General features: G+C 42.2%; 2 protein-coding genes across 5 annotated transcripts; one reads left to right on the forward strand and one right to left on the reverse strand.

Annotated features, from left to right (window-relative positions):
• The first annotated feature begins 907 nt into the window (after nt 1-907).
• Nucleotides 908-26,928, forward strand: CYP2R1 (cytochrome P450 family 2 subfamily R member 1). Of its 4 annotated transcripts, none has more exons than XM_077866388.1 (6): nt 908-1,159; nt 17,703-17,844; nt 22,641-23,273; nt 23,840-24,169; nt 24,991-25,168; nt 26,737-26,928. In XM_077866388.1, exons 1-5 carry the CDS (start codon nt 935-937, stop codon nt 25,164-25,166), a joined length of 1,506 nt encoding a protein of 501 aa, XP_077722514.1. In that variant the 5' UTR covers nt 908-934; the 3' UTR covers nt 25,167-25,168; nt 26,737-26,928. The 4 variants fall into 4 exon arrangements, with proteins under 4 accessions (XP_077722514.1, XP_077722513.1, XP_077722516.1 ...); XM_077866389.1 differs by adding an exon at nt 6,426-6,561 and having other exon boundaries at nt 1,040-1,159; nt 24,991-26,928; XM_077866387.1 differs by having other exon boundaries at nt 24,991-26,928.
• LOC144295261 (U6 snRNA-associated Sm-like protein LSm3) lies at nt 8,508-8,961 on the reverse strand. Its single transcript, XM_077867659.1, has one exon. The coding sequence runs from the start codon at nt 8,935-8,937 to the stop codon at nt 8,629-8,631; it is 309 nt and encodes a 102-aa protein (XP_077723785.1). The 5' UTR covers nt 8,938-8,961; the 3' UTR covers nt 8,508-8,628.

Genomic DNA, 26,928 nt, shown 5'->3' on the forward strand with positions numbered 1-26,928 from the left:
ACCCCGGGATCATGACCTGAGCCAAAGGCAGATGCGCAACCCCTGAGCCACCCCAGGCACCCCTCAATCATTAATTCTAAAGATTATCAGGTTTAGCTCAGGACTGAGTTCTGATCATGTTTGCAGTTTTTTCACTCCTAAATAGCTCATTTAAGAGTTTCTTATGTAATAGTTCCTAAAAAGCCACCCTCAGAAAGGGCTGGCCAGGGAAGCAGGAGCCTCCCGGGTCACTGAGGGAGGTGATGCCCACGCGTTCCCCAGGCCCCGGGGTCCACACCCTGGAAAGGGGCCACCCCCCCTCCCCCCACTGTCGAGTTCGCTGGGAGCCACGCCCAGATCCAAAGAGTGGCCGCCGCCTCTGCGCCGCAGACTCCGAGCCTGGCGGGGCCCGAGTAACTGCCCGGGGCGGCCGGCCAAAGGCCAGGGGGCGGGGCCGGGGCTGCCGGCCGATGGCCAGGGGGCGGGGCCGGGGGCGGGGCCAGGGCGGCCGGCCGAGGGCCAGGGGGCGGGGCCAGGGCTGCCGGCCGATGGCCAGGGGGCGGGACCAGGGGCGGGGCCAGGGCTGCCGGCCGAGGGCCAGGGGGCGGGGCCGGGGCTGCCGGCCGAGGGCCAGGGGGCGGGGCCGGGGCTGCCGGCCGAGGGCCAGGGGCGGGGCCAGGGCGGCCGGCCGAGGGCCAGGGGGCGGGGCCAGGGGCGGGGCCGGGGCTGCCGGCCGAGGGCCAGGGGGCGGGGCCAGGGCGGCCGGCCGAAGGCCAGGGGGCGGGGCCGGGGCCAGGGCCGAGGTCCAGGGGCGGGGCCAGGGCGGCCGGCCGAGGGCCAGGGGGCGGGGCCAGGGCGGCCTGGGGCGGGGCCTGGGGCGGGGCCTGGGGCGGCGGGCCTGGTGCGAGCGCGCTGCTCGGCGGCGGGGTTGGCGGCCCCGGCCCGCGGCCCTGCCATGCGGGGTCCCCCGGGCGCTGAGGCGTGCGCCGCGGGGCTCGGAGCCGCGCTCCTTCTGCTGCTCTTCGTGCTGGGGGTCCGCCAGCTGCTGAAGCAGAGGCGGCCGGCCGGCTTCCCCCCCGGGCCGTCGGGGCTGCCATTTATCGGCAACATCTACTCGCTGGCGGCCTCGGGCGAGCTCGCCCACGTCTACATGAGAAAGCAGAGCCGGGTGTACGGCGAGGTACAGCCCGGCGGGCTGCGGGCTGCGGGCTGCGGGCGGGGGGCCCCGGGCCTTCCTCCGGGGTGGGCTGCACGGCCGCCGCGGGGCCCGAGCCGTCGGGACGCCCCTTCGGCGTTCTAGCGACTTGGAGGGAAACCGGCTTCCCGAGTCGGGGCGGGGGCGGGTGTAGACCTGCCCGAGGCCGCGCCCCGCCGGGGAAGCCGCGCCCCGCAGGGCCGCCCGCTGCCGCCGCCTAGCGGTATCCCGCGGGACCCTCCGGCTTGCTGAGGGCGCCGAGGTGCTGCGCCTGCGCCGTGGGACCCGCCGCTCCGAGAGCGCCCAGGCTGTGCTCCGCGCAGGCGCAGTGGGGCCCTGGGGGGGTGGTGGGTTTTTTGCCCCCCCCCCCTTTTTTTTGTCAGCCAGTGGGAAGTAGACGTGTGTGCGGATCTGTCTGTGGCTTCTGGCGAAAATGAGGCATCCAAACCCTAGGTCCAGATTAACGTTTAATGGGACATTCCTAAATGTTTGCATCTAAGGATGGCTCGTCTAGGCGTCTACTGGAGGGAGCAGGAAGCGCAGGGAAGGGCCTGGCCGGGAGGGGCTCTGGGAAATAATCATGGAAGAGCGAAGGAGTTCGGGACTAAAAACCGGTGCGGAGGCCCACAGCGCAGGGGCAGTGGCGGCCTGGTGGTCGGGAGCATCCTCGTGGCCGACACGACTGTGCGGCCGGCCAGCATCCCCCCCCACGGGAGGCTCACCTGTAATCTCACCGTCCCGCCGACCTGCTACTTGCAGTCTTTCCTGATGAGGTTTTGGTATATAGGTGAGGTTTGGTGGGGTGAGGTCCGGAGCCCACCACCAAGAAAGAATTCTTGAGACCTCTTTGGTGCAAAATGGTGGTTTTATTAAAGCACAGGGACAGGACCCGTGGGCAGGAATTGCTACTGCCCCAGGCCTGTGAGGTGTGGCTGATTATATACCTGGGAGCTGGGAGGGGTCTGAGGGGAGGTACTCTCCAAGGAGTTTTGGAAGCAAGGTTTCCAGGACCTTGAGGGGGCTAGCTATTGTTGGGAAAAGGTCACCTATTATGTCTGATAAACCCTGAGTCCTGAGACCCTTCAAATGTCTTTCAGTGGGCCATGTGCTTGGAGGATGATTGCCAACATGTATCTTGGGGGTTTAGAGATAAAGGGAAAATTCCTTTTTTTTTTTTTTTTTTTTGATTTTTATTTATTCATGGGAGATACAGAAAGAGAGGCAGAGACACAGGCAGAGGGAGAAGCAAGCTCCATGCGGGGAGCCGGACTTGGGACTCATCCCAGGTCTCCAGGGTCATGCCCTGGGCTGCAGGCAGATGCTCAGCCACTGAGCCACCTGGGCTGCCCAAAGGGAAAATTCTTTTTTTTTTTTAATTTATTTTTTATTGGTGTTCAATTTGCCAACATATAGAATAACACCCAGTGCTCATCCCATGAAGTGCCCCCCTCAGTGCCCATCACCCAGTCACCCTTACCCCTCGACCACCTCCCCTTCCACCACCCCTCGTTCGTTTCCCAGAGTTAGGAGTCTCTCATGTTCTGTCTCCCTTTCTGATATTTCCCACTCATTTTTTCTCCTTTCCCCTTTATTCCTTTTCACTATTTTTTATATTCCCCCAAATGAATGAGACCATATTAATGTTTGTTCTTCTCCGATTGACTTACTTCACTCAGCATAATACCGTCCAGGTCCATCCACATTGAAGCAAATGGTGGGTATTTGTCGTTTCTAATGGCTGAGTAATATTCCATTGTATACATAGACCACATCTTCTTTATCCATTCATCTTTCGATGGACACCGAGGCTCCTTCCACAGTTGGCTATAGTGGCCATTGCTGCTATAAACATCGGGGTGCAGGTGTTCCAGCGTTTGACTGCATCTGTATCTTTGGGGTAAATCCCCAGCAGTGCAATTGCTGGGTCGTAGGGCAGGTCTATTTTTAACTCTTTGAGGAACCTCCACACAGTTTTCCAGAGTGGCTGCACCAGTTCACATTCCCACCAACAGCGCAAGAGGGTTCCCCTTTCTCCACATCCTCTCCAACATTTGTTGTTTCCTGCCTTGTTGATTTTCCCCATTCTCACTGGTGTGAGGTGGTATCTCATTGTGGTTTTGATTTGTATTTCCCTGATGGCAAGTGATGCGAAGCATTTTCTCATGTGCATGTTGGCCATGTCTGTGTCTTCCTCTGTGAGATTTCTGTTCATGTCTTTTGCCCATTTCATGATTGGATTGTTTCTTCGCTGTTGAGTTTAATAAGTTCTTTATAGATCTTGGATACTAGTCCTTTAGCTGATATGCCATTTGCAAATATCTTCTCCCATTCTGAAGGTTGTCTTTTAGTTTTGTTGACTGTTTCTTTAAAGGAATTTGTATATGTTAAAATAGGCTTACAGGATCCTGGGGGTCAGGCTGAGTTTGCCTTCTGCCCTTAGCAAAGTATGAACATCTAGCAGTTGAGTCTGTAGAGGAATGTCACTTCCCCTGTTTCAAGGACTTGTCAGTGTGCTTTGTCCTCAGCCAGTCCTGTGTTTCCCCATCATTTCCCACTGTGCAGAGATGGAAAGCACAGCCCAGAAATGCTGAGGGACTTGCACACAGTCACACCGCTGCTCCCTGCAGGGGAGGAAAGGGGTGTACAGTACTGAAGCGTGTGATTGCAAGGGTGTCCAGACCTCAGACGGAGGCAGACTTCCCAGGGCACTGGCCAAGCTCACCTGTTTTGCTTTGAATCCATTCATTCCTGTGCAGCCACAAGCCAGGCCCTGCAAGGTGCTGAGGATGAGATGAGGAAGGCAGACACTGCCTGATTTTAGGGAATTAGAGCCCAGTGAGAGAGAGCAAATCTAAATATCGGCCACAAATTGTGAGTGCTTTGAAGGAAAAAGATAGCGTTGCTGTTTGGCAATTGTGGTATTTCAGGTGGAGGCTTAAATCTTTATTTGAACCAGAGTTTACAAGAATTATCCTGGGTTTTTGCACATGTCTCATGGTTGACGTTAAACGGAAAGTGAACTTAGGTAAAGCAAATGTATATAATTCTTATATTTTATTGTCAACCTTCCAGTTCTCCAGGAACTGAGTGTGTTTCTATGATTTCCGTTGAACATGTATGACTTCTGGCATGCTGGTACCATGATATTCTAGAGAAATCCTAAGATGTGGAAGTATGAGATTAGAAGTTGAATCCTCTTTTGTCAGATAAAACTCGATTTTTCTCTGAATTTTAATTTTTCCTCATGTGTAATGAAAATAACTAGAAACAAACTGCTACTCAAATGTTCTTGGTTATTAATTGGAAACAATTTATTAGGCCTATAACATAAAAAGTATCTTTAAATCAATTATGTGAAATGCTGTCTTGAATAGGAAGTTGTTTTTCATACACAAATATTTGAACTGATAGGAGCACTGTATTTACAAGGAACATTCTTTTCCAGAAGGGAGTGATCTGAGTTTCCTATCAAAATAGATTTTTATTTTAAAGATTTTATTTATTTATTCATGAGAGACACAGAGAGAGAGAGGGGCAGAGACACAGGCAGAGGGAGATGCAGGCTTCATTCAGGGAGCCTGATGTGGGACTCGATCCTGGGATTCCAGGATTATGCCCTGGGCTGAAGGCAGACGCTCAACCCTGAGCCACCCAGGCGTCCCTCCTATCAAAATAGATTACAAATTATGATAAGACTGTCATTTTGATTCAATGGATTTAAGAGTTTGGTATCAGTAATTACTTGCATTGCTGTTGTAACTCTTTGAGGTGATTGTCGTTCTTTACAAAGAGTACTCTTTACTGGAAGTGGAAAAATCAGTAGTACTAGTAAGTACAGGAGAAACAGAGGAAAGATGAGCAAAAATGAAAAGGATGTATGCATTGAAGAGTAGATAATTGTTTGACTGACTCTGCCTTACACTTAAGCTGAAAACCACCTAGCATATTGAAACCACTTAACCTCTTAATTAAGTCATTGACAGCATTTGATCTTTTGTTTAATTGAAGTATAGTTGAGGCACGTGTACATTAGTTTTAGGTGTAAAGCAGTGATTTAACAACTCTGCACTATTTTAGGCTCACCGCAGGGTGGCCTGCCACCATACAATGCTATCACAGTAACATTTCCCTGTGCTGTATCTTTCATTTCCCTGATTTACATCTTCCATAACTGGAAACTTTTTTTTTTTAAGATTTTATTTTATTTATTCAGAGAGAGAGAGAGAGAGGCAGAGACACAGGTAGAGGGAGAAGCAGGCTTCGTGCAGGGAGCCTGACGTGGGCTCGATCCCGGGTCTCCAGGATCATGCCCTAGGCTGAGGGCAGCGCTAAACTGCTAAACCACTGCACTACAGGGGCTGCCCATAACAGGAAACTTTTTTTTTTTTTTCTGGTATATGAATAACTGGAAACTTTTATCTCCCACTTGCCTTCATCCATTTTGTCCATCCACCCAATCCCCCTCTGGCTGCCTCCAGTTTTCTGTATTTATGAATCTGTTTCTGCTTTTGTTTGTTTTGTTTTTAGATTCTACATAAAAGTGAAATCATATGGTAGTTGTCTTTTCTGTAGGACTTATTTCACTTAGCATAATAACCTCTGTGTCTGTTTATGTTGTCACCGTTGGCAAGATCTCTTTTTATGGCTGAGTAATACTCCAGTATATATCCATTGTGTATGTATTCATTATATCACATCTTATTCATACATTCCTTTATTGGTGGACATTTAGATTGCTCCCATATCTTGGCTATTGTGAATAATGCTGCAATAAATGTAGCAGTGCATCTATCTTTTTGAAATAGTGTTTTCAGTTTCTTTGGAGAAGTAACAGTAGAATTACTGAATTGTATGTTGTTTTTTCTCTTAAGATTTATTTGAGAGAGAATCCATACATGGGTGACAGGAGGGGCAGAGGGATAGGGGAAGCAGACTCCCTGCTGAGTGCAGAGCTGGCCTCAGGACTCCATCCCAAGACCTTAAGATAACAACCTGAGCCAAAACCAGAAGTCCAACACTTAAACATCTGAGCCACCCAGGCACCTTGTATGCTATAACTAATTTTAATTTTTTGATGAACCATACTGTTTTAGAGGGGCTGTGCCAATTTACATTCCCACCAACATTGTGCAAGGGTTCCCTTTTTTCCACATCCTTGACAACACTTGTTATTTCTTGTTTTTTTTTTTTATGCTAGCCATCCTTTATATTTATTTATTTATTTATTTATTTATTTATTTATTTAATGTAGGCTCCATGCCCAGTGTGGAGCTCAACTTGGGGCTTGAACTCACAGCCTTGAAATCAAGACCTAAACTGAGATCAAGAGGCAGGACTTTTAATCGACAGAGCCACCCAGGCACCCCAGATACTAGCCATTCTGACAGGTAAAATGTGATATCTCATCGTATATTTGATGTACATTTCCCTGATGATCAAAAGTGATATTGATCATCTTTTCATATGGTTTGTGACATGTGTTTGTCTTCTTTGGAAAAATGCCTAGTCAAGTCCTCAGCTAATTTTTATTTTTATTTTTATTTTTATTTATTTTTTTTAAAGATTTTATTTATTCATTCATTCAGAGAGCAAAGAGAGAGGCAGAGGCACAGGCGGAGGGAGAAGCAGGCTCCATGCAGGAAGCCCGATGTGGGACTCGATCCCTGGTCTCCAGGATCACGCCTGGGCTGAAGGTGGCGCTAAACCGCTGCGCCACCGGGGCTGCCCCTCAGCTAATTTTTAACTGGCATTTTCTGGTGTTGAATTATATAATTTTTTATATATATTTTGTATGTCAAACCCTTTTTGGCTATATCATTTGCAGATACCTTCTCCCATTCAGTAAGTTGCCTTTTCAGTTTTTATTTTGTTTTGCTTTGTTTTTTCAATGGTTTTCTTTACTGTATAAAAGTTTTTCTTTTGGTGTAATCCCAATAGCTTATTATTATTATTATATATATATATATATATTTTTTTTTTGCTTCTGTTTCCTTTGCCTGAGGAAATCTATCTAAATAAATTGCTAAGGGAAATGACCAGGAGATTACTCCCTATATTCTCTTCTAGTATTTTTATGGTTTCAGGACTTATATTTAGGTCTTTAATCCATTATGAGTTTATTTTTGTATATGGTGTGAGAAAGTGGTCCAGTTTTATTCTTTGCATGTATTGGTCCAGTGTTGCCAGCACCATTTGTTGAAGAGGCTGTCTTTTCTTCATTGCATATTTTTGCCTGCTCTGTTGTAGATTAATTGTATAATCGTGGGTTTATTTCTAGGCTCTCTTTTCCGTTCCATTAATCTATGTGTCTGTTTTTGTGCCAGGATCATAGTATTTTGATTATTGTATCTTTGTACTATATCTTGAAATCTGGGATTGTAATACCTCCACTTTTTTTCTTCTTCAAGATTGCTTAGGCTGTTTGGGATCTTTTGTGATTCCATACAAATTTTAGGATTGTTTGTTCTAGGATTTCTAGTTCTATGAAAAATGCTCTGTATATTTTGATAGGGATTATGTTAAATCTTTAGATTGCTTTGGACAGTATGGACATTTTAACAATACTGATCTTCCAATCCATGGGCATGGAATATCTTTCCATTTGTGTCATCTTCAATTTTTTTTTATCAAGTGTTTTATAGATCTCAGAGTGTAGGCTTTTCACCTCCTTGGTTAAATTTATTCCTAGGTCTTTTATTATTTTTGGCGTAATTATAAATGGAATTGTTTTATTAATTTCTTTTTTTGCTACTTCGTTATTAGTTATGACAATGGAGTAGATTTCTGTATATTGACCTTGTAATCTATGACTCATTTGTTTGTTACTTCTAAGAGTGTTTTGGTGGAGTCTTTAGGGATTTCTATGTATAGTATAATGTTGTCTACAAATAGTTTTACTTCTTCCTTATCAATTTTGGTGCCTTTTATTATTTTTTTCCAGTACTGTGAAACTGTGGCTAGGACTTCCAATACTATATTGAATAAAAGTGGTGAGAGTGGACATCCTTGTCTTGTTCCTGATCTTAAAGGAAAAACTCTTAATTTTTAACCATTGTGTATGATGTTGGCTTATAGGTTTGTCATACATGGTCTGTATTATGTTGAGGTGAACTCCCTCTAAACCCACTTTGTTTTGAGTTTTCATTGTGAATGGATGTTGAATTTTTTCAAATGCTTTTTCTGCATTTATTGAAATGGTTGTGTCATTTTTTTTTTTTTTTTTTTTTTTGCATCCTGGTGATCACATTTATTGAAAGAGTTGGAAAAAAATTTAAATGCCCTTTAGCTTAAGAATTTTTGAGTTTTCTGCAAATCAACTCATTTCAGGAGTGGAAGAATCCCTGGTCATTTCTTAATATCAAAATGAACGCAGGTTTCTCTTTTGGATGTCTTCTACATTTAAAGAGGCAATCATACAAAATCTCCTATATTTCATACACGATAAATTCTTTGTTTCAGCCAACTCTTAATGGAGGAGCAACTAGTACAACACCATCTCCCCGGACAAAAAGCATTGGAATATTCCGTTTTGTTGATTTATATATCTCTTCATATGTTTCTTCATCAATTTCTATAGTAGTCACAGTTTCTTCCACATCTCCCAATATCATATTTAAATGCTGATCATATGCATGTAATCTGCCTCGAAGCTCTCGGTCATTTCTCATTTTCACATAAATTCGCTCATCCAGGCTGAGCCTGATGAGATCCAGGGGCTCTTCTACGGTGTTGGTAGTTTGTTGCTGGTCCACGTCGTCCGCCATCTTTCAAACCCTATGCCCTTTCCCCGGTTGTGTTATTTTAATCCTTCATTTTGTTAATGTGGTGTGTCATTTGGATTGATTTTCAAAAATTGAAACAGCCTTGCATCCCCAGAATAAATCCCACTTGATCATGGTGAATGATCAATTTAATTAATTTTTTAATTTGGTTTACTAATATTTTATTGACAATTTCTGGTTCTGTTCATCAAGGATATTGGCCTATAGTTTGGGATCTTTGTGTGTGTGTGTGTCTGTGAGTGTTTGTAGTGTCTTTTTTGTTAGTATTAAGGTAATGCTGGCCTTGTAGAATGTATTTGGAAACTTTCCCTCTTCTTCTGTTTTTTGGAATAGTTTGAGGAGACTAAGTATTAACTCTTAAGTATTTGGTAGAATTCACTTGTGAAGCCATCAGATCCTCTTATTTGTTGGGAGTTTTTTATTAGTCATTCCGTGTCATTACTAGAAATCAGCCAGTTCAGATTTGCTGTTTCCTCCTGATTCAGTTTTGGAAGATTGTATGCTTCTAGGAATCTATTTCAACTAGGTTGTCCAATATGTTAATATATAATTTTTCTTAGTAGTCTCTTACAATCCTTTGTATTTCTGTGGAGTGGGTTATTACTTCTTTTGTTTCTGATTTGATTAATTTGGGTGCCCTTTCCATTTTTCTTTATTAGTCTAGCTAAAAGTTTATCAATTTTGTTGATCTTTTCGAAGAACCAGCTCTTGGTTCATTGATCTGTTCTACTGTTTTAATTTTTTTAAAGATTTTATTTATTATTTATTTATTTATTTATTTATTTATTTATTCATGAGAGACAGAGACAGAGACAGAGAGAGAGAGAGAGAGGCAGAGAACACAGCAGAGAAAGCAGGCTCCTTGCAGGGAGCCTGATGTGGGACTCGTTCCTTGACCCCAGGATCACACCCTGAGCCAAAGGCTCAACCACTGAGCCACCCAGGCGTCCCTTCCCAGCTCATTTAGTATGAGACTAGGTTGAGATTTTTCTTGCTTCTTGAGGCGGGTCTATATTGTTATAATCTTCACTCTTAGAACAGCTTTTACTGCATCCCAAAGATTTTGGCCCATTGTGTTTTCATTTTCATTGGTCTCTATGTATTTTTTTATTTCCTCTTTGATTTACTGCTTGACCCATTCATTGTTTGGTAGGATGTTATTTAACCTCCAAGTATTTGTGTTCTTTCCAGATTTTTTTCTTGTGGTTGGTTTCTTAGCATTGTGGCTGGAAGAGATGCATGTTATAATTTCAATTTTTTCAATTTTTTAACTTTTTTTTTTACCCTAACATGTGATCTGTTCTGGAGAATGTCCCATGTGCACTTGAAAAGTTTAATTCCACTGTTTTAGGATGGAATGCTCTGAATATATCTGCCAGATCCACTTGGTCCAGTGTGTCATTCAAAGCCATTGTTTCTTTGTTGATTTTCTGCTCAGATGATCTATCCATTGATGTAAGTGGAGTGTTAAAGTCCTCTACCATGGGCTTGAGTTGGGTCAGACCAGGTATTTGGCAGAGCCATGGTTCCACCAGACTCCCGGGGGCCCTCCCTATTTTGTTCCCTAAAAGACTTTCATTGGTGGGTGTGGGCTGCAAGCTGACCTGATGTCTACCACCCCTCCTTCCCCCGCCTCCCACTCTGGGGCTACAGTGGAAGATAACTGTGGTTATCTTCCCCTCACCCGGACAGGAGCCCCTTTGGAGTGTTGCTGGCCCCCCGACAGGGCTGCTTGCACAGTGCCAGGCTTGTGGTGCTGATTTGGATGGACTCCTGCTGAGGGCAGATTGGAGGAGTGGGTCCCAAAGAGCACAGGGCTGGGTGTGCTTTCCACAGGCTAGGTCCAGAGTATTCCCATTGTACTGGTTCCCCCAGGCATCTGTGTTATTTAGGTGAGAGGCAGAATGGCGGCTGCTAGCTCTTTTGTTTTTTGAGAAGTTTCCTAATGGTCCCTACCCCTCCAGCATAGGTTCTGAGATTAGTAAATAAATCTTTCCATATCCCCTAGGCATTTTTCGAATTGCTCTTTCTACCTGTATCTCAGCAGTGCTGTTTATTATGCTGTCTCTTTAAGTTTCAGTTTCCTATCACCCTTTCAGTTTCCTATCACCCTCCAGCTCTCCCAAGAGCTTACCCCCCCACCCTACTTTTAAAGTTCCAGGTATTAAGCCTCATTAATTGTGAAAATTCATGATAGTAAGTCTCTCTGTTTTCTTTTCTTTTTTTTTTAATTTTTACTTATTTATGATAGTCACAGAGAGAGAGAGAGAAAGAGGCAGAGACATAGGCAGAGGGAGAAGCAGGCCCCATGCACCGGGAGCCCGACGTGGGATTCGATCCCGGGTCTCCAGGATCGTGCCCTGGGCCAAAGGCAGGCGCCAAACCGCTGCGCCACCCAGGGATCCCGTCTCTCTGTTTTCAAAGCCAAATGTCCTTTGGATTTTTCTTGGTGCAGGGCCTGTATCTGTGGTGCCCAGTGTGGGATCTGCTCCGTGCTTACAGGGGCCCTCCGTCCCCATGGGACAGGTTTCCTAACGAAGTCACCCTTCCTATCATTTCAATGTGGACTCTTTTCTCTACATTTAGCTGTGGAGAGTCTGTTCTGGCAGTCTTTGGGTCATTGTCTGGGTTATTTACTCTGATATGGGTGTTATCTAGATATACCCACGGGACAAGGAGATTTTGAGATCCTCCTATTTCACCACCTTCCCCAGAAATCAAACCTGCTTTGAACTCTATCAGGTAGATTGGTTATCTCCATTTTTTTTAGTTGTTTTCTCACATTTTGTCTTAGTCTTTCATTTGGAACATATTCTCCTGTCTTCTCATTTTGCTTGACTTTCTGTGTTTGTTTTTATGAATTAAATGAATTCATACTTCTAAACGTTAGCGGTCTTGTGTATGGTCATTCCTTGGTTGACTGTGCCTGGTGACTGACTGACTGGCTGGAGCTGTGGCTTATGTGGGCTAGAGGTCCTGGACACTCTGCTGGAGCCCCTCTGGTGGGACGGCTGGAGCTGAAGTAGGCATGGACCAGGGTAATCCAGGGGTCTTCACACAGAGGGTGCCCTGGCAGGACAGCCTAAGCTGAAGTGGTTGTAAACCAAGTGGTCTTGGGGCTTTCCACACAGAGAGCACCCTGGCAGGATAGCTGAAGGTAAAGTAGGTGCAAGAGGGGGAGTCCCAGTGTACTCCAAGCAGAGGATGCCCTGGCACAGAGTCTGGAGCTGAAATTAACATGGGGTCCCAGGGCCCTCTAAGCAGGGGGTACCCTGGCAGGGTGGCTAAAGCCAAGGCAAGGCAAACGGCTAGGAGTTCCTTGGGCCCTCTACACTGGGGGTACCCTGGCAAGTCATCTGGAACTGAAGTGGTATGGGCCTGGAGTACTCCAGGGTGCTTTGCACGTGTCACATTGGTGAGACAGCTGGAATTGTGTATGCTGTGCTGGGGCCTTCTGATCGGGATGGCTTGGACTAGTGTGGGGTAGGGGCCCAGTGCACTGAGGCTGCAGGTGGCTTTGGTGCCTACCCCCTGCTTCTTTCTGTGCTGTCATGGTGGAAGAGATATGTAAACCATGCATTTGCCAGTCCTGGCTTCCTGGCTTCCAGTAGCTCCCCTGACCTTTGGCAGGGTTCTAAGGGCTAATTTTTTTATATTCTAGTTGCTCTTTCTTTTTTTTTTTTAAGATTATTTATTTATTAGAGAAAGCAAGAGAGTACAAGCAGGGGAGCCGCAGAAGGAGAGAAAGAAGCAGGTTCCCCACTGAGCAGGGAGCTTGATGTGGGGCTTGATCCCAGCTAAAGGCAGACACTTAACCAACTGAGCCACCCAGGCACTCTGCCCTTTTTTCTTTTCTTTTTTTAAGTAGGCTCCACATCCACTGTGAAGCCCAACATGAGACTTGAATTCATGACCTGAGCTCAAGACCCAAGCTGAGATCAAGAGTTGGGTGCTCAGGGTGCCTGGGTGTCAATCGGTTTAGCATCTGCCTTCATCTCAGGTTGTGATCCCAGGGTCCTGGGATCAGGCCCCACATAGGGCTCCGTGCTCAGCAGAGAGTCTGCTTCTCCCTTTCCCTCTGCCCTTCCACCCCGCTCTTGCTCTCCCTCTCCCTCTCCCTCTCTCTCTCTCTCTTTCTCTCAAATAAATAAAATCTTAAAAAAAAAAAAAAAAAAAAACAAACTCAACTGACTGAGCCACCCAGGTATTAGGTATTAGGTATACCCAGGTATTAGGTACCCTAATATATTCTAGTTACCCTTTTAAACCATGGCTTTTTTCCTGTGCACCAAAGCAGGTGAATCTCATCTCAGTCCCTCAGTGCTGTCCCTCCCCACTGCAGTTCAAGCACTGGGGGTGGGGTTCTCTTTGTTACCATAGTCTCCATTTTCTCTTGTCGTTCTTTATGTGGCCTATCTTTTGTTCTATAGAAGCTGTTCAGGTAGCCCTCATTCATTCAGAAGAATTGCTTTATAAATAGGTATAGATTTGGTGTGTCAGTGGAGGAGGTGAGTTCCAAGTCTTTCTATATCTCCATTTTGGACCCTTCTCCCTGGCAACATTTGATCTTTATCTTAGTTGGGAAGCAGTAAAGGTATCTCATTGCTTTTGAGGTATTTTGCAATTCTGCTAAAGTCTCACAGTTAGTATAAGTTGTTAAAATACTATACCTTTTTTGGAAGTAGGAAGAGACTGCTACCTCTTAGACTTCTGAAAGGTTATAGAAAGTTGTTTATAGGGCTTATTAGTAAATGGAATTTTATTTTTCTATTATCTTCTTCACTGGAAATGTAGGCTCACAGGAAAAACCTGGACTTGAAAATTGCTTGTGAGAAATGGCGGTCACTTTAAGTGTCACTTACTTTTATGAAGTCTGTGACTTCAGTTCTTTTTTTATAATTCTTGAAAACAACCAGACCTTGGGGCTCATACATTCATTTTAAAGGTAATCTTAGATAGAAATATACCACATCAAGAAGTATCATTTCCTTGGAGATTCACTCTGAATGTGTAAGCTTCTGCAATGACTTTAATCTGAATCCAAATTTTGAGTAGCATTTCCTAGCTAGCAAAGGGAGTAAAAGTGTTTTTTACAGATTATTTTCAGGTAATGCATGTAAGGACAATAAAGCAATTCCTTTACTTTAAGGCAAGTGGATCTGGCAAGTTCCTGGCTTTTATTTAGATCTTTACGCAAGGCACTAGGTGTGATTTTATGGAAGGTTCAGAAGATGAAAGAGATGAAATCACTGATTCTGTGGAGTTTATAATTTAGCAGCCAAGCAGAAGACAAGAGTATTCCTGGCTTCCGGTGCAAGGTAGTATTAAATGAGTGCCATGGGAGTATCTAAGCTTGTGCTGTGGTGGTTCAAAGGAGAGAGAGAGAAGGAGAATGCACCAAGAAAGGCTTTATAGAGGATGTTCCCTAAAGACTTGGTATAGTTTGGAGAGTATGACAGTCAAGGGAGGCATTTCAAATGAGAAAACAGCCCACACAAAGGTTGAAAAGTGGGAAGCAGTCGGTTGTTTTCATCAATGGCACTTTTCACATCCCTCTGTTACTAGCCCTTCACCTATGATGTTGTATAAATAGTGTACTTAAATGTGTGTCTTCACCACTATTCAATAATTCAACATATACTTACTGGTTGTCAGCGTCTGTTAGGCACTGTCCTAGCTGTGAAGATACCTGTTTGGTAGTAAACCAAACAGTGGTAAAAATCCCTGTCCTCATATAGCTTACATACCCTTGGGGGCTGAGGTGGTGGTGGGGGAGACGGACAATATAAATACAATAAGTAAATGATACAGTACATGGAAGTACAGAGTGTGAAGTCAGTTAAGTTAGGGATAGAATTTTAACTGAGTTAGAGCAGGCCTCACTGCAAAGACATTTGAACAAAGGCTTAAAGGAAATCAAGGACAAAACTAGGCAAAACTGGAGGAAGAACATTCCAGGCCAAGAGAACATGTACAAAGGCCATGTAGCAGGAGTATGCCATGTGGAGAACCACCTATCAAGACACAAGTTGAGAGGCTGTCATGATAACCTTGGAAAAAATTGAAGGTGGTTTGGATCAGAGTGTCAGGGATGGAAGGGTAAGAAATAGCCATCTCCTGTTTACATTCTGAAAATCAATCAACACTCTAAGCAGTGATGTCGGGCTGGGAAGAAAAACAGAGCCAACACAGGCAGTTTAGGTCCTCAACAGCTCGAAGAATGAAACCTTCCGGAAAGTCCTTGAAAACAGCATAATACCAGAATAGATGCTAGGTCAAATGATAATTTCCCCAGGTTTACTCTCAAATAGGGGTCCACATTTTTTAGTAAAGGTGGATTGTGTAACAGCTTTCTCAAGCCATGGCTCCTTCTTTTTTTTTTTTTTTTTTTCCATGGCTCCTTCTTGGTCTTTGTAATCCATAGTGTCCACACCTGACAGCTTTACCCTGCAATACGATGCTCCTGTTTGTTCTCTATCCGTATTACCACAGCTTGCAGCCCCAGCGTCGTCTTCTACCATCCTTGTGAAACCATCAGTCTGTTTTTTGTTTTGTTTTTTTTTTCCCCTGCATCAGAACAAGTGCCTGTTCACTAATGCCTTCCCTTCCTGCTTTGATACTGTGATTTATAATAAGAAATCCATATTTGGTCTTTGTCTCTTTCCTGGAATATACTTCCTAATGTCCTTGGAATTTCCTAAGTGTTAAAAGTGATACAGGTGTTTTTTTAATTCATGACAAGCCTCTTTCAACTATACCTGAGTTTATGCTAATGAGATAATTTTTGGAGCATCCCTAAAGTGGGAGTTTATTGCCAGGAGAACCAGTACATCTAACCAGTCATGGTTAGATGGTGGAACTTCCCATCACACCCCTACTACCTCTGGGGGAGGGAGAGGGGCTGGAATTTGAATCAGTCACTAGTGACCCATGATATAATTAAACATGCCTAGCTAATAAAGGCTCCATAACAATCCCTGAATTCCAGGGTTCAGAGAGTGTCCATGTTGGTAAACAGGTGGAGGTGAGCAGAGACTAGATAGCATGCCTGGGGAGAGCATGGAAGCTTTGTTCCCCTTTCCCCATACCTTCCCTATGCATATCTTCTGTATGGCTGTTCCTGAGTTATATCCTTCTATGATAAACCATGAATCTAGTAAGTAAAATGTTTTCCTGAGTTCTATGAACCACTCTAGCCCACTAATCGAACCCAAGGAAGAGGTCGTGGGAACCTCTAATTTATAGCCTGTTGGTCAGAAGAACCCGAACTTGGTGATTGGCATCTGAAGTAGAGATAGGGAGCAGTCTTATGGGACTGAGCCCTTAACTTGTGGGATCTGAAACTATGTCCAGGTAGGTAGTGTCAAAATTGAGTTAAATTCTAGGACACCCAGCTGGTATCCTAGAATTGCTGAGGGGTGGAAAATCATACAGCTGGTGTCAGTTTAGAGTAGAGTACTGAGATGAGAGGAGACACATGAGAAGGAGGTGTTTTCCCTTTATATCTGATACAATTACACTTCTGGGGCTTTAAAACAATTTCATTACTGCTTTGGGAACTGAAAGAGTCCCACATTTGCCAGCTGGAAGCCATTCTCTTGGCACTGAAACTCTTCCACTGCCGCTCTTGACTACTACCACTGCTTGTCGCGCACAGTCGATGCTACCTCCCCAAGGTTCTGGGGGTTCCTGCTGCTCGGTTGGCAGAGCCTAGCCTGTGCTAAAGCCTCCATTGTTCAGTTGGTTGCTTCTGCTACTACTTGAAGGTCTTCATCACATTTTTTCCTGTAATTACTTCTGCTGAACTTCTGTTCTTCATTAAACCTATTTGTTGTTTTCTTTTTCCCTCTAAAGTAGTATAAACCATGGTTAAATTTGCTCTACTTATTTGCACAGAATGAGGCTTGATTCAGTATTTTGGCCCTAAAAATTAGCTCTCAGCCAAGCCCTGACAGGATGAAGATAAGCAATCTTTGCACACCACTGATAGTTCTGCATTAGCCTCTTATTTTGGACTAGCTAGAGTAGACTACAGGAGGTGTTCTGTTGTAAGTGAACCTGAGGTGAATGAAGCACAGGCATAGGATGGATATTCATTCTGTCTTGCCTTTCCCTTAGCTGAGGGCACCCACCTGTGCCTATGTGGTAAGTGCCTTTTCTCCAAGGTCAGATTCCCTTTGGTACCCTCTTTGTTAACTTGGAATTCAGAGACCCAAATACAAATGAGGCTAGTTGTAATATGTTTATACATCAAAGTTCTTTCTCAGGCAATCCCCTCCCTATATAAGCCTGGAAATAATTGTGCTGCTTCCTCATTTATCTTGGAAATAAAAAGAGATTCCTAGATCTTACTGAAGGCATTGAGTTGGAATGAATCTTAAAGGAGCATCTGAATCAAGTACCATATTTTCTGGGGCAACCCTGAAGCCCAAAAAAGTTAAAGGTTCTGTCCAGGGTCCTATATTTGTTTAATGACAAAGCTTAAACTAGAACCCAAGCCTCATGAGCCCAGTACTGTCTTCCTTATACCATTTATAAGATTATGTCTTCAGGCACTGACTAGGTAATGAAATTGTAGTGTTTGCTATGCCTTGTGGAGAGAAGGCGCTCAAAACATTGTCAGTTAAATAATAAATCCTTACATTTTCAGGGAAGTAACAAATACTGGGAGAACCGGGCTTAGCACATTTGGATTTCCATAGTTAATATTTCTGTTTTGTCATTTAAATTTTTTTTTCTTCTCAAAGATCTTCAGTTTAGATCTTGGAGGTATATCAGCTGTGGTTTTAAATGGCTATGATGTAGTAAAGGAATGCCTTGTTCATCAAAGTGAGATTTTTGCAGACAGACCATGCCTTCCTTTATTCATGAAGATGACAAAAATGGGAGGTATGTTTATTTTCACCTATTTAGTGAAATAGTGATTTACTATTTTATTTATTTACTATTATAAATTATACTCCTTATTTTATGTAATTTTAGTATTTAGAGTTTAGGTTCTCTTGTACTGATTAGCAGGAAAGAATTAATTAATTTAGATTACAGAACTTAATAGTTGAAGACCTTTCAGGCTACATTATACCCATATTTTAGACCAGTACTTGCTAATTCTGCTGTTGTAATTCTGTCTTATAAATATTGTAAATAATATTTTAAAGAATTAGCATTTAATAATACCTGCAAGTTTTGTGAAGCAAGCTAGGAGAACACATACATGATCATGCATACTTGAATCAAAAGTGGTTTTCAAAGCCAGTCTTGAGTACCTGGTGACATTTTCACTATCAAAATAGAATGTGAAGAAGACTTTCTTAACTACTAACCAGTATGACATGTGCTAGAACACAGATGGTTTTATCCAAAGATACCAAAAGCTACAGCAACAGAGGGTAGCCCGGGTGGCTCAGGGGTTTGACACCTGCCTTCAGCCCAGGGCGTGATCCTGGAGTACTGGGATCGAGTCCCACATTGGGCTCCCTGCATGGAGCCTGCTTCTCCCTCTGCCTATGTCTCTGCCTCTCTCTGTCTCCCTCATGAATAAATAAATAAAATTTAAAAAAAAAAAAAAAAAGGAGAAAGGTTGAAGGTTAACAGAATTGGTGAGCAGAAAGCCCAAACTAGAGTGTTGAAATCAGATGTAGTGGTTTTAATACTTAATAGTGTAAGAATTTTACAATAATGGTGTCCAGAACTCTCTAATGAGAGCAACACACTTATTTTCAAAGAAAAATGTAACAAAATTTGGTTTCCATAGACTAAAAATAAAGATATTGAAAGGAAAATAAAAATTAACCATTTATTAAATCACAAAGCAAACTGACTAGTGCAAAGAAAACACCAGTTTTAAAGGATGAATTCTCAGGCTAGAGTATAATGATACTTGGAAACAATAAAATAAATAAAACAAAAATTTCCAACCTCTTACTCTTCTTAATAATAATTAGGTCAAAGAAGAAATTATACCACAATTATAATAGAAAACCTTTAAAGAAATGGTGAAAATGAAAGATGATGTTATCAGAGTAGTATTTGGGATAAAGTATATACTATATATTTTTCAAAGCTACAGTTTTGTAGTTTCAACTATTTTTATCATAAAGTAAGCATTTGGTATTTTCAAAAAAACAGTAAGAGAAAAAGAAGTAGAAAATTTTGTGTTATTGTAAATACATATGCACTGAACTTGCAACTGAGAAATCATAGCCACTATTAGCTCACTCTTTGGGTAAAAGTTGCCCTATAGGTGGGCTCAGCCCATGTTTGGCCAGCATAGAGTTATCACAAAGCTCCTCTGTACCCTCTTGTACATGTATCCCATATACATACATTGCTCTAGGGCTTGCTGTCATCCCAGTGCCTTTGCACTAGCTTTTCCCTGTATGGCAGGAATCTTTCCTGAATATCTGCTAGACTCACTCTCCTGTCCTTTTTTTTTTTTTTTTAATTTTATTTATTTATTTATGATAGTCACACAGAGAGAGAGAGAGAGAGAGAGGCAGAGACATAGGCAGAGGGAGAAGCAGGCTCCATGCACTGGGAGCCCGACGTGGGATTCGATCCTGGGTCTCCAGGATCACGCCCTGGGCCAAAGGCAGGCGCCAAACCGCTGCGCCACCCAGGGATCCCTCACTCTTCTGTCCTATATCTTTACTTATGTCACTTTCTCAGTGATATTTTCCCTGACTACCCTATGTTTCCTTCCTGGCTGTATAATTTATTTGTCTCTTCTCCCTAGCATGTAAGGTCCAAGAGAATAGGGATCTTTGCCTCTTTTGTTTACTGATATATCTGTGACACTTAGAATACTTCCTGGAACACAGTAAGTGTTCCATAAATAAGTGTTGAATATTTGTTGAATGGTCATCTGGGAGTATAGAAAAGACAATGGACTATAGGAACATAAGATGGCTGCATAGCACCAAAGACCCCCTTATGTATGGTTAGCTTTATCATAAGATCCAAATTTATTTATTTTTTTATAAGCTCCAAATTTAAAAACTGTTACACAAAAGTTGCTGAAGTGTAAATTTTATAGGTACCTCGTGTACACAAGAGAACGTGACATTTTTCATCATAGGTACATGATGTGTACATCATAGGTACACAACTTCACCAATTGTGAGTGAAGTTTTGAGTAAAGTACATATTATATATATATGTGCTAAGGATGTTGTTTTTCTCTTTAAAAAAAAAAAGATTGATTTAGAGAGAAAGCATGACAGAGAGGAGAAGAGGGAAAGGGAGAGAGAATCTTAAGCAGACTCCACACTGAGTGCAGAGCCTGATGGCAGGGCTCAATCTCACGACCTTGAGATCATGACCTGAGCCGAAATCAAGGGTCGGATGCTTAACCGACTGAGCCACCCAGGTGACCCCGTTTTTCCCTTAATAGGTAATTTGTTTTTTTTTTTTTAATTTTTTGCAAATCTCTTTCTTAATTCAAGTATAATTAAACTACAGTGTCCTATTAGTTTTGGATATACAATGTAATGATTCAACAACTCCATACATTACTCAGTGCTCATCATGATAAGCGTACTCTTAATCTCCTTCACCTATTTCACTCATCCCCCCGCATACCTCCCCTCTGGTGACTACCAGTTTGTTCTCTATATTTTAGAGTCTGTTTTATTGATTGTCTCTTTTTTTTGTTTTGTTTCTTAAATTCCACATATGAGTAAAAATCATATGGTGTTTGTTTTTCTCTGACTTATTCCACTGAGAGTTATATTCTTTAGATCCATCCATGCTTTTGCAAATGGCAAGATTTCATTCTTTTATTAGGGCTGAGTTCTCTATTCCATTTTGTGTGTGTGTGTATACATATATGTATATATATGTGTGCATATATGTATACATAGACATATATATATATATATATATATATATATATACACACACACACACACACACATATATATATCTCCCACATCTTCTTTACCCATTTGTCTATCAATGAACACTTGGGTTGCTTCCATATCTTGGCTATTGTAAATAATTCTGCAATAAACATAAAGGTGAGGGTGCCTGGGTGGTTCAGTGGTTGGCGTCTGCCTTTGGCTCAGGGCGTGATCCCAGAGTCCTGGGATCGAGTACTGAATCGGGCTCTCTGCATGGAGCCTGCTTCTCCTCCCTCTTTCTATGTCTCTGCCTTTTTTTTTTTAATTTTTATTTATTTATGATAGTCACAGAGAGAGAGAGAGAGAGAGAGAGAGAGGCAGAGACATAGGCAGAGGGAGAAGCAGGCTCCATGCACCGGGAGCCCGATGTGGGATTCGATCCCGGGTCTCCAGGATCGCGCTCTGGGCCAAAGGCAGACGCCAAACCGCTGCGCCACCCAGGGATCCCTGTCTCTGCCTTTCTATGTCTCTCGTGAATAAATAAATAAAATCTTTAAAAAACAAAATAAACATAAGGGTGCATCTTGATAATTAATTTAAAAGGAATATACTCCACATCAGAAGAGCATACATAGTATACTGTGGAGACTCTGAAATTTTATGGCAACAATATCAACATGAGAAGTTTGAGTTTCATATTTGCCCTCTGTCTTCATTTGGGCTGCTTTAGTAAAAATACCATAGACTTAGTGCCTTAAACAACAATCATTTATTCTCACAGATCTGGAGGCTGGAAAATCAAGATCAAGGGTCCAGGAGATCTGGTGTCTGGTACTTTCTCCATTGATTCCAACTTCTTGGCCTTCTTCCTGTATCCTCACATAGCTGAGAATAGTCATCTCCTGTGTTTCTTATTACGGGCACCAGTCTAGCTTATGAAGCTCTACCCTCATGACCTAATTACCACCTCAAAGGCCCCACTTCCTAATTTAATACCATCACTTTGGGGATTAGGCTTCAACATACGAATTTTGTGGGGACACAAACACTCAATCCATAGTATCCTCCTTTTGGCTTGAATATTTCCACCACATTGATACCTCCTTTCAGGCTTCCTTATTAGCCTTTTCCATAGTCATCTTGTTAGGGAACATTTGCTTTTATTTTTTTTTATTTTTTTTTTTTTTAAATATTTTTTTTTTAATTTTTATTTATTTGTGATAGTCACAGAGAGAGAGAGAGAGAGAATGAGGCAGAGACACAGGCAGAGGGAGAAGCAGGCTCCATGCACCGGGAGCCTGACGTGGGATTCGATCCCGGGTCTCCAGGATCGCGCCCTGGGCCAAAGGCAGGCGCCAAACCGCTGCGCCACCCAGGGATCCCAACATTTGCTTTTAATAGGAGAAAAATCTGTATTCTAAAATCTAGAAATAGAAACACAGAAAATTTTTAATCCTACAAGCATGATTTTCAGTTGTTTGCTTTAGTCCAATATAAAATTTACCCATAGAACATGAAATAATTTTGTCTTTTGTAGATGAGGCTTATAGTAATAGGTAAAATTATATAAGACTGTTCAGTTTCTTGTGCTGGAAGAATTACAGGTCTTTTCTGCCTGTCCCCACATAAAAAGTAGACAAGCTTTATCTGTTGACAGTATTCTGTGGCTAATGAGTAGCAAAGAACAAGGCTTAACCACTAAGTCTAGTTTTAGTTTTATAGAAAGATAATTTGGAAAAGAATGGCTAACCATCTTTTTTAACTCCATAGCATTTTTAGGTGTTAGAAACAGGAAATGTAGGAATGATAAAGCTTTTTTTAAGACTTTTTTTTTTTTTTTTCCAGGCTTACTCAATTCCAGATATGGCCGAGGATGGGTTGATCACAGAAAATTAGCTGTAAATAGCTTTCGCTGTTTTGGATATGGCCAAAAGTCTTTTGAATCTAAAATCTTAGAAGAAACCAATTTTTTTATTGATGCTATTGAAACATACAAAGGTAGACCTTTTGACCTTAAACAATTAATAACAAATGCTGTTTCAAACATAACCAATCTGATCATTTTTGGAGAACGCTTCACTTATGAAGACACGGATTTTCAGCACATGATTGAGTTATTTAGTGAAAATGTGGAACTAGCAGCCAGTGCCTCAGTCTTCCTGTATAATGCCTTTCCATGGATTGGTATCATACCTTTTGGAAAACATCAACAGCTATTTAGAAATGCAGCTGTAGTGTATGATTTTCTCTCCAGGCTTATTGAAAAAGCTTCCATCAACAGAAAGCCTCAGTCACCCCAGCATTTTGTTGATGCTTATTTAAATGAGATGGATCAAGGTAAAAATGACCCATCATGTACTTTCTCCAAGGAAAACCTCATTTTTTCCGTGGGTGAACTCATCATTGCTGGAACTGAAACTACAACCAATGTGCTTCGGTGGGCAATTCTTTTCATGGCCCTCTATCCTAATATACAAGGTGAGGATCCTCTTGATCTCAGGGCTGTCCCTACATTTAGGACTTACACATGTTTTAGAGTCTTTGGGTATGTACAAAGCATTTTATTTAGGAATTTATGCTGTGCTAGCCAACAAGAAAAATATTTCATAGTTATAAAGAGTTTCACATATGTTACCTCCAGTCATGTAAAAATGTCAGAGATGGGTCTCTTTATGCCCGTTTTCTCCAGCTAAATGGCTGACTTGCCCAATCTCAGCCACTGGAAGTGGCAGAGCTGGGACCTGAACCCTGTTTTGTTTCCTTTAATTCAAGTTTTATGTTTCACTATTTCCCTTGCTGAGAGTGATGTTATTACAATTATTTTTACTACTTTTAGTGTGTTTTTCACAAAAGAGTTACTCAGAACATTGGTTTCTGGTGGCACACAATATATGGCCTATGTTTAAAAAGAACTCCCAGATAATGAAAAATCTGAATCTGGTACCCGTACCTTGTTGACTTATTATATAGGCTATCCAAAGGGAAATTACTTTGGATGTAATTCTAAGAATTGCATAATAACTTGAACACTTTTTCTCTAACAGGACAAGTTCAGAAAGAGATCGATTTAATTATGGGACCCACTGGGAAGCCCTCTTGGGATGACAAATGCAAAATGCCTTATACTGAGGCAGTCTTGCATGAAGTTTTAAGATTCTGTAATATAGTGCCATTAGGAATTTTCCATGCAACCTCTGAAGATGCAGTTGTACGTGGTTATTCCATTCCTAAAGGCACAACAGTAATTACAAATCTTTATTCTGTACATTTTGATGAAAAGTACTGGAGAAACCCAGAAATATTCTATCCTGAGCGATTTCTGGACAGCAGTGGATATTTTGCCAAGAAGGAGGCTTTGGTTCCATTTTCCCTAGGTAAGAAAACTTTCACAAGGACACAACTTTAGGACAGAGCATAATGATGATTTATCATGTATGACATCTTAATCTGAAACGTTCTGTTGTAGAATTAAAGACTCCAACTCTGAAAATACAGCATTGAATCTTACAGGAGAGATTGGTTTAATTAGAGGTCATTAACACCTGTTTGTACTCAACACTTAGAAATTGTTGAGAAGCTGTGGCTTCTTCTGAAACTTTTTTGCTTGTGGATTTGGGTTTGGATCAAAACTTGAAGGGCTAGAAGTCTGCAGGAACAGGTAACTTGAGAAACTGAGACCCAGGGGAGGAAATGACATATTTTGAAGTGAAATTGAAACATAGCTCTCTTGGCTTCTTCTTCATTGTACCTCATCTCTAAAATTATTGCATTTGCTGTAAAAAAAAGTACACAGACCACAAGACCAATGGAAGATGGATTAGAAGCTCTTCTTTCATTGGGGAAGGGTTCACATTTAGGCATTTGAATTGAAACGAACTTCTCATGGATCTATAGAACAAAATGAAATTTGTTCAAATTTCTACCTGAAATTTGATCTTTCATGGCATATCTTGGGCTGTGTTACAAAGTGCAAGGGAAGTGTGGAAGGGGATTAATAAGCTTACAGAAGTCCATGATCTGACAAGAGAAGGTAAAGAAATGGGCTCTAGGAACTGAAGTGCCAGCTGTTATTTTTAATAAACATAACTGCCTCTTTCTTTAAATAACAGACTTAGTGAATGGTATCCATATACTAGATATGAATTTTAGTAAATATTATGGATTCTAAAAAATCATGCTGTTCTTTTTTGTTTAGGGAAAAGACATTGCCTTGGAGAGCAGCTGGCTCGGATGGAGATGTTCCTGTTTTTCACAGCATTGCTCCAGCGGTTTCACTTGCATTTCCCCCATGGGCTGGTTCCAGATCTGAAGCCCCGATTAGGCATGACATTGCAACCCCAGCCCTACCTCATCTGTGCAGAAAGACGCTGAAAGTACATGGATGTTTTGTGGGAAAAGGCTGTCTGGTTGCCTTTTATCCCTGAACCTGGTTTATCTAATCAGTATATGTGTTTGGGCAGAAATCACAGCATCGTACAGCCAAATGAACACGGGCATGTCTTTGAAAGCAGTACTAAAGTAATAATAAGCATTAGCTATGGTTTTTTCTAAGCTTTCATGGCTCCTAAGGTGGGATTATCTGTGGAGGAAAACAAAGGTGCAAATGACAGGTTTTGCTTAAGTAGGAAGGGCCGTGGATGCCCTTGGCACAGCCCGACTTTTCACCCTCTTCTTGAGCACCAGGTACCCTCTTCCTTTCTTGACTCCATCTTGCTCCTGTCCTGGGGGGTTTGCTTCCAAATGGCAGTGGCATTTCCCTTCTGATCAGGTATTATCATTAATGGGTAGTGTGGTAGGGAGTCAACTTTAATAGAGGAATAAAGAAATTAGAACCTAAATAAATGAATTTGGAGTACAGAGGTATTTTAGACACAGTGGCAGATAATAGAAGAAATATCTATGTATTTTAGAACCTGCCAGTGCTTTCAAATCTTGCTCCCTGTGATGTTTTCATAAGAATTACATTGTTCTTGGGCAGCCTGGGTGGCTCAGCGGTTTAGCGCCGCCGTCAGCCCAGGGCCTGATCCTGGGACCCGGGATCGAGTCCCACGTCGGGTTCCCTGCATGGAGCCTGCCTCTCCCTCTGCCTGTGTCTCTGCCTCTCTCTCTCTCTCTCTCCCTGTTTCTCATTAATAAATAAAAAAAATCTTTAAAAAAAAAAAAAGAATTACATTGTTCTTACAAATGAAGGTCCCTAACCCCTGAATATTCATTCCCATAGCACCAGTTCAGTAAAAGGAAATTACAAGAATGTAATTATAATAAAAATGACCTCCTAAAAGTGATTATTAATTCTTTATGGGCAGAGACATTTTTCCTAGTACCACTTTTTTCTTAACCAATCTCAGGTCTTTTTTTTTCTTTTAAAGATTTTATTGATTTATTCATGAGAGACACAGAGAGAGAGGCAGAGATACAGGCAGAGGGAGAAGCAGGCTCCTTGCAGGAAGCCTGATGTGGGACTCAATCCTGGGACTCCAGGATCATGCCCTGAGCCAAAGGCAGGTGCTCAACCATTGAGCCACCCAAGCATCTCCCAATCTCAGGTCTTAAAGATGGAATTGTTTTACCTTTTAGAGTTCTCCAGGCATTTTCATGGATTGCTGTTATTTTTCTGAAGATAACAATATACAAATCAAAAAAAACATGCTTTAGAGCCAGGGTAAATGTATATGTTGGGACACTTGAGAATGATGAGTGTCTAGTAGTAATGATGCCAGGAAAATAAGTGTGAACTATGACCTATCAAACTGGTATGTATATTATTCACCCACTTACAGTTTTTTTTAACATGATTTCTTCCAAGGTTGTACATCAAGAGTTTCTACTCTTGTAACGTAGCTCATGAATAGTTGTAGCCTTAAAGCAAATGCACATAATAACGACTTCTATTAAGAATATGAATTTAACCTTAATAACCTTATCTGTTGATATTTTCAAGTTTCTGTGTGATGAATTAGGAGTCTTTGCATCTCCGATATATTGAGACATTTGTGGTTGCAAGAGGAAAAAGTCCTGGACAAATTTACATAACTAATAAAGGAGAAATTTGGTGGTATTTCGGCAGTTTTAGGGTAGGTATGACCTACATGTTCCATGGTATAATCAAATAAATGTCTGTTTGCATTTCTCA

The sequence above is a fragment of the Canis aureus genome, chromosome 23, assembly GCF_053574225.1.
Source record: "Canis aureus isolate CA01 chromosome 23, VMU_Caureus_v.1.0, whole genome shotgun sequence".
Lineage (NCBI taxonomy): Eukaryota > Metazoa > Chordata > Mammalia > Carnivora > Canidae > Canis > Canis aureus.